Below are 7,895 nucleotides of genomic sequence, written 5' to 3' on the forward strand. Positions count from 1 at the left end.
TAGGATCAGGATCATTTCCTTATTTTTAGCATTAAAATGAGGGGATTGGAGGATGTAGGCTATTTGTTCTTCTGAAAATCTAAGCTTTCACTCTCTTAGTCTTCAAAGTTGATTCTGACTCTGCTTCTGGTTTTCCAAAATATGTCATAAAATACTGCAGCAGGAGTGCTCTATAATTCTTTTTTTTTTCCGGTTAGTGCTTTATTTTTTCATTCTCCATAGAATGCTGATTTTGTAACATTGATTACAGTCTGATTGATATGTACCATTACAACAAAAGTTTCACTTTATGAAAGATCAGATACGGATACACACATCCCGTCCCATTGGCAGGACCGCCTAGGTCCGGGGAAGGAATTTGCCGACGTACTCGGAACTGTTTCCAAGGTTTTCTCGGGCTCGGGTTTGTGTCGCGGCTGCTGGTCCTGGGAGCCAAGGCAATGGAGATTCTCCCAGCTCGCGAGAGCGCCGCCTTCTCCCACGGCTTCGGGGACCCAGCAACAGCTATGGATCCGGTGTCTGGCTCCCGCAGCCCCGAGTGGGAGGTCTCGGGCTCCGGGGGGAAGCGTCGCAGTTCGTCGAAGAGCCCTAAGCCCAGCAAAACCTCTCGCTCCCCGCGGGGCCGCCGCTCTCGCTCGCACTCTTGCTCTCGGTCCGGGGACCGGAATGGCCTTAGCCATCAACTGAGTGGCCCCAGCCAAGGCTCCCAAAACCAGTCCTACCGCTCCCGCTCGCGGTCACGCTCTCGAGAGCGGCCCTCCGCGCCGCGGGGCGCCCCTTTCGCTTCTGCCTCCTCGTCCGCCTATTATGGCGGCTACTCACGCCCCTGCGGGAGCAACAAGCCGTGGCCTAGCCTCCTGGACAAGGAGAGGGAAGAGAGCCTGCGGCAGAAGAGATTAAGTGAGAGAGAGAGGATTGGAGAATTAGGAGCTCCTGAAGTATGGGGACTTTCTCCAAAGAATCCAGAACCAGACTCTGATGAACATACACCAGTAGAGGACGAAGAGCCAAAGAAAAGCACCACTTCAGCTTCTACTTCAGAAGAAGAAAAGAAGAAGTCTAGTCATTTAAAAGAAAGGTCCAAGAAAAGGAGGAAGAAAAAGTCATCTAAAAGAAAACACAATTATTCTAATGATAGTGACAGTGACTCTGATTCTGAAACAGACTCCAGTGATGAAGATACAAAAAGGAGAGCAAAGAAAGCCAAGAAAAAGGAAAAGAAGAAACGCATATCGAAGAAATATAAGAAAAATAAGTCTAAGAAGAGCAGAAAAGATTCCAGTGATTCATGTTCTAAAGAGTCCCAAGAAGAGTTTCTGGAGAATCCCTGGAAGGATCGATCAAAGCCTGAAGAACCCTCAGATTTGATTGGTCCAGAGGCTCCCAAAACACTTGCCTCTCAAGATGATAAACCTTTGAACTATGGCCATGCTCTGTTACCTGGTGAAGGTGCAGCTATGGCTGAATATGTAAAAGCTGGAAAACGTATCCCACGAAGAGGTGAAATTGGCTTGACAAGTGAGGAAATTGCATCATTTGAATGCTCGGGTTACGTAATGAGTGGTAGCAGGCATCGCCGAATGGAGGCTGTGCGACTGCGAAAAGAGAACCAGATCTATAGTGCTGATGAGAAGAGAGCCCTTGCATCCTTTAACCAAGAAGAGAGACGAAAGAGAGAAAACAAAATTCTGGCCAGTTTTCGAGAGATGGTATACAGAAAAACTAAAGGGAAAGAGGACAAATAAGGATTTTCTGATTGCTCATCAGACATTTTTAACAACAAAAAAGAAAGTTTGGGTTCCATATATACACACAAAAAGATTACCATGATCTGAAAAAGCTTTACAGTGCTACTGTGCCTTCTATTTAATTCTTTCAGTCCTTCTATAAAAAGCTGCTTATTGATGCCTCCACCCCAAAACCAACAAACAAACCAAAAAGCAAACTAACCCACAGACTTGTTGAATTGAAAATGTGAACATTAGTTTTAAAATTCTTAATAGGCTTATTAAAAATGGTTATTTCAAATATAAAATATTGGGAAGTCTCCTGTTGTGCCAATGTAAGTACATTATTTCTATCTGAGCTGTGTTTAGATCATTATTTGAATACTAGAAATGGATGGGAGTCAACAATGATCAGGAGTTTAATAAGGAAAAATATAATGAGTCATTGTTTTCATTGTTTTAACTTGGTTGCTTCATAAGGATGAAGCTAAAATGATGTTAAATGTTTTTAAAGTCTGTCCTTTGTAATAAGCAGATTTCATTTTAAGCATTGTTAAACTTTTCAGTTTATTTTTTACATCTGTCATTCAGTTTAATCTGTAACTTCATATAGAACCCCTCACTTTCTCACTTTTTTATGGCTACTGTTGGCTTTTAAGTTTGGGGGAAATGGAAAATTCTGGGACTGTGAGATCGTGATCTTTTTCCTTCCCTCCTTTTGTTGAAGTTTAGTTGTTAGGACATACGAGTGAAGGGGGAGGGGATAGTAGAAGTTTTGGCTGTTTTTGTTAAGGTTGTTTTGAGCTGCATTATTATGTGCCTAGGATAAATTTAAATTATCTGAGTGATGGGGAATTTCTGACTTTGCTGTTATAAAATGCCCTCTCTCCTTATAATAGTTTTAAAGTTTTTTTAAGTGTTTTTTTGAAGAGTACACTGCATTTATTTAACCCCATAAATTATAACATCTTAACACATGTAAAATTTTTGTATTTTTAAAGTGCTTTGAAAGATATTTATTTTTTTAACAAGTGGAAAATAATGTTGTTTAAAAGACATCAAACTTTTAGTGGAAAATGGTATTACCAGAGGCATGTAAGGATTTGTTCATCCTCTTCAAGAAATGGGATTTTTATGTAAAATATATATGTAGCAGTGAATGCCAAAATGATGGGTATGTGTTGATTGGAATTAAAAATGAGATTTGCTAATAAAAAAAAGGAAGATCAGCAAAAATACATCAGCAAGGATATAACTAGTGCATTTACTAAAACACATCATAATCATAAAACCATGTGATCACACACAATAATCTTTACATTTGACATACCAGTTACATCCTAGCAGAGCCAGTGTGTTTGGCAGGTGATTAAAATATGTAAGTAATTACACTGATCAATCTTAACACTTCTGAAGTGTTAATTCTTTATCAGTTAAACTTAAAATAAATCAATAAGAGTATTGAGACATAACAAGGAGGAAATCCAAAATTTGTTGAACAGAGATAGTAGTAAACAGTAGGAAGAGCACTGAATTGGGAGCTAGTACATTTGGATCCTTGTCTTATCTTTGGCCCTGGATGGATGACCTTGGGCAAGTATTCTGGGCTATATGAATCATTCACTCTTAAAATGAGAGAGTTGGCTGGATGGTTCTCTAAACTCTTTATAGATTTAGCTTTCCATAATTCTAAAATCTTTGACACCGATTCATTTTTGTGTTGTAAAGTGAAATGTCTAACAATACTAACTTGGCAGTTGGGTTGAGTCCAGCTCTACCACACAAATACAACTTGTTGCTTGTGTTCAAGTCTCTTCCTTCTGAGCCCCATGACAGCCCTATCCTCAAATTAACAAACAGTAATGACAAGCTTCAAGAGGTAAACAAGCTTGTCCTCCACTAGACACAAACTCAAGACCCCCAAAGTCATGGTTATTAAGAAAAGCGATAATGGAAGAACTATGCGGGAAACCCACAACATCCTCTTTGGTAAATGGTACAATAACACAATTCACTAACAGAAGAAGGCAGGTACAGATATTAACTACAATACATAGTTTTCAACTGTTATTTGTGAACCTGCACAAAAAATATACACACAATTAGAACTGTATCAATATGAATTATAAATTCACGGTCTAGATGTACACGGGAACCTCTCTCATGCTGCTAATCTGAAGGAGGCTTATTGTAGTTTCACGTGTTTGTAACTCTGCAGGAGGAAGCTGGGATTCTTTTTACTAACATTGGCTTCTATTCCATTATCTGAAAAGCCCACCTCTCTCACATAATCACAGAAATTAAAGATGTCCAAGCCCCCCTTTAGGGCATTTCCTCTATCTCCTACTTTCCTTATCAGATTACTGTCTTTTTGTTCTAAAACACTGAATGACTGGCTTCCATCAGCTCCCTATCTGAAAATCAAGTAGACTTTATCTTTTTTAATCTAAGGAATAAATTTGTCCGTATTTCTTCCTAATATTTTAATGTAATTCCTATCTCAATTGTATTTACACAATTCTGAATATTTAACTACAGTATCCATTATAGAAATTAATCCAATTCGATGAACATGAATGTGCAAAGCAAAATTACTTTGAAAATGTCGTTTTCTTAATAAACATTATTCTTTCATTAAAGTGCTTCCCCTTTGACAGCAGTGATTACTTTAAGCAACTCTATGAGCCTTGAAACATTTTCCAACATCTGTAACCCGTGCCCCCTTCCAGAAAATATAAAACACCCTTCACTGTCCTCCTCCCTCCTGAGGGGACTGAGGATTTTTACCCTACAAGGTCTCTTCTCCTGATTGAGAATCCCTGATACTGAAGAAATGGCATCACCAGCCGTATATTTGCTGAGCTTTGCCTTTCCATAATTTGACTGTAAAACAACAGATTTATTTTTGCCTTCCCAGAAACGTCATTTTTTATATTACCAAATATGCTTTTCGAACTCTACAGCTCCCTTCTATCCCTCATTCCTTACAAGATTTTAATACACTCCTTTATGGGGAAAAGGCATCCTCCCTTGAGAATCACTGAACCAAAATATAATTTCTGAATTACTATTCATGATAAGGCTCAATAACTCAGTATTCAATTTAAAGATGGAAAAATACTGTATCATTGATAAAATGAATATTATAATATTAAGTATATTCTAATTATTAAACCAAATTATTTAAACTTCATTCTTGAAAACTAATGTAGAGACTTGTTTTTAAAATGATCTACTGAAATCATAATGAAATGCACCTTTCATACTGGTAAATTATAGTAACAAATTATATTGCTTTCCTTTGTTGAAATGTTTTCTTCGATTATGTAATCCACTCATTTTCAGATATTCAGAACTAAAACTTTTAGATTTTTCTAAATAAATTTTTATCAGTTTCACCTAGTTTAGTAACTTAGAATTGAATCTATTTCTTCTATAGAATTGCCAACTAGCACAAACATCTCTCTGACTGATGCACAATGACAAGAATATAAAATAGCCATGTCTGCAAGAAATACTTATATTGTCTTTATTTTTCCAAATTCTAATAGAGTGAAATTCTGTATACCCTGAAGCTATAATGATAATGCATATAGAGTTTTAAAAATAGTTTTGGAGAAAATATGGATGCATTTCTTTCCAAATTTTAAAAATGATCTTCTGCGTCTAAGTTAAGCAGATTGGAAAGAGGAAACAGGAAAGGTCTACCTCCAGATCCAAGGTGAAGGGCCTAAATAAAATCATTCAACACAGCCCCCAACAAGGCACAATAGTTTAAAATTTTACACCAGTGACACCAGGGAGGGGTCCCACTCCCATGGCTGTCAGTATTCCAAATCAATGCGCTTTGGGATGGTGTTCAGCTAGGTGTTTGAAGTTCCTTCATATATTGTACCAATCTTCACATCTCAGAAGTATTTTTCCACAGGGTAATTTTTGGTGTAGCCTACTCCTCCCATCCACTTGATACATTTGCCAGTTATTAGGCCCTCAATCTCTGATGCATAGTACTTGGCAATAGATGATTCTTTAATGAATGGCCTTCCAGCTTCTAAAAGCCTTGTAGCGTTGTATGTGAGTAATCTTGCAGCTTCTAGCTGGGTGGCCATGTGAGCCACTTGGTGTTGGCATCCCTGAAAATCAAATATTCTTTTGCCAAACTGTTCCCTTTCTTTAACATATGGAATAGTGTAGTCAAAACATCCTTGAGCCAGTCCCAGCATCTGTGCAGCCATTCCTATTCTACTTTCATTAAGACCCCCAATGGTTTACTTATAGCCATGTCCAATTTGTCCCAGGATATTGGCTTCTGGAACCTTGACATTTTCAAATGTTAATGGGCAAGTAAAAGAAGCTCTGCTTCCCATTTTGTTCTCTGGTTTCCCTATATGAAGGCCCTCAGTATGACAATCTACCAAGAAGCAGGTAATTCCTGTATACCCAAGAGTAAGGTCTACATTTTCCATCACCATGAAGAGCTTGGCATCCTTGCCGTTGCTAATCCACATCTTTGACCCATTGATGACATAATAATTTCCCTTTTTATCAGGTTTGGTCTTCAAAGCAAATGAATCGCTACCTGCTCCAGCCTCTGAAAGGCAGAAACTTCCCATTTGTTCCATAGCTAGCTTGGGCAAATAGATAGCCTTCTGTTCTTCTGTTCCATATTTTCCTAATTACTGTGTTCTGGATGTCACATACCAGAGCCAAAGACGCATCAACTTTGGCTAATTCCTCTATCACTAGGATAGAGGAAAAAATGAAGCTCCTGTTCCTCCATATTTTGTGTCAATTTCAATACCCATCAACCCTTGTTGAAATCATCCTCATATTACTGATTTTTCCATTTTTGAATTTTCATCCATTTTTGAAACCAAAGGAGCAATTTGTTCCTGGACAGATTTTTTAACCGTGCTCTTTATCATCCTCTCTTCATCTGTAAATGTTTGCAGAGGGGCATAGGGTAGGCCATTATTTGTTGCTTTGAGTCCAGCTTCTCAAAGCTGGGAAGATTTTAAGACATCAGGAGGATTTTTCCAGGAAGACAGGCAAATTGGGAAGTTTCTTCTTAACAGTGCGCTGCCACACAGCAGCCGAACCGTGGCTCCCTCCATCTGTGCCCTAGGACAATCGCCCTATAATTCTTTTCGTTTTAAGCATATTTATGTTTTTAAGCTTCTGCAATTTCTTTAGCATAAGATATATTTTTAAAGATATATACTATTTTAAAATCTAAAAATCACACACATTTTCAATAGTGACAAAACTATTTTCCTATTATATCTCCTGTTAAGGTTTTGTGACTCAGAATTAAGTTGGGACCAGGTTAATATTACTATTTGATACACAAATTATTCCTTTGACTTACGGAATGCAAACCCACAGTCAACACATTTATCAGGAGAGGAATAGTTAAGAGCATTTGTTAGGTTTGTATATGTACACAGTAAATAGAAAAATATTAGGTTTATGGGACAGAACAAGATAAGCGAAATGAAAATTAAATGTCTGATAGTGTATTTCTAGTCTGTTTCAGCTGCTCTCACAAAAATATCATAGATTGGGTAACTTTTAAACAAAATAAATTTATTTCTTATACTTCTGGAGACTGGCAAGTCCAAGATCAAGGTACCAGCAGATATGCCTGGTGAGAGCCAGCTTCTTGGTTCATACACAGTCTTTTCATTGTGTCCTCACATGGTAACAGGGGAGTGGGAACTCTCTGGAATCTCTTTTGTAAGAGTCTCTTCAGAGTGTCTTTTGATCTCATTCAATGTGATGGTATTTTGACATGGGACCTAATGACCTAATCAAAGGTCCCATCTCTAAATACCATCACATTGGGTATCAGGTTTCAACATATGAACTTGGGCAGTGGGGAGGGGGCATACATATTCAGTCTTTAGCATAGTGACTAAAGAATAACATAATATATCTTCCATACCATTCCACAGAACAGGATGTAATGCAGAGGAAAAGAAATAGTGGAAAGTTTGAAGGTCTGGGTTCTAGTCTTTGGCCTGCACATGCTGCTTTCCTTTTGTTGTAGACAAGCTGTGTAGCCTCTATTAACCACAAAGTCCTCATCTAGGAAATATACTTGTTAGCCCCTATGAAAATCCTTAAGGTCTCTTCAAGCCTTAAGATTTTTTTTGTTAAATTAACAAT

At 38.0% G+C, this 7,895-nt stretch overlaps 1 protein-coding gene and 1 pseudogene across 1 annotated transcript; one reads left to right on the forward strand and one right to left on the reverse strand.

Moving 5' to 3' along the window:
* Positions 1-438: 438 nt before the first annotated feature.
* On the forward strand, positions 439-2,603 carry LOC132519386 (NF-kappa-B-activating protein-like). Its single transcript, XM_060147322.1, has one exon. The coding sequence runs from the start codon at positions 441-443 to the stop codon at positions 1,743-1,745; it is 1,305 nt and encodes a 434-aa protein (XP_060003305.1). The 5' UTR covers positions 439-440; the 3' UTR covers positions 1,746-2,603.
* A 2,948-nt stretch (positions 2,604-5,551) lies between these two features.
* LOC132519387 (short/branched chain specific acyl-CoA dehydrogenase, mitochondrial-like) lies at positions 5,552-6,841 on the reverse strand (annotated as a pseudogene).
* Between the last annotated feature and the right edge of the window lie 1,054 nt (positions 6,842-7,895).

This window comes from Lagenorhynchus albirostris, chromosome 4 (assembly GCF_949774975.1).
Source record: "Lagenorhynchus albirostris chromosome 4, mLagAlb1.1, whole genome shotgun sequence".
NCBI lineage: Eukaryota > Metazoa > Chordata > Mammalia > Artiodactyla > Delphinidae > Lagenorhynchus > Lagenorhynchus albirostris.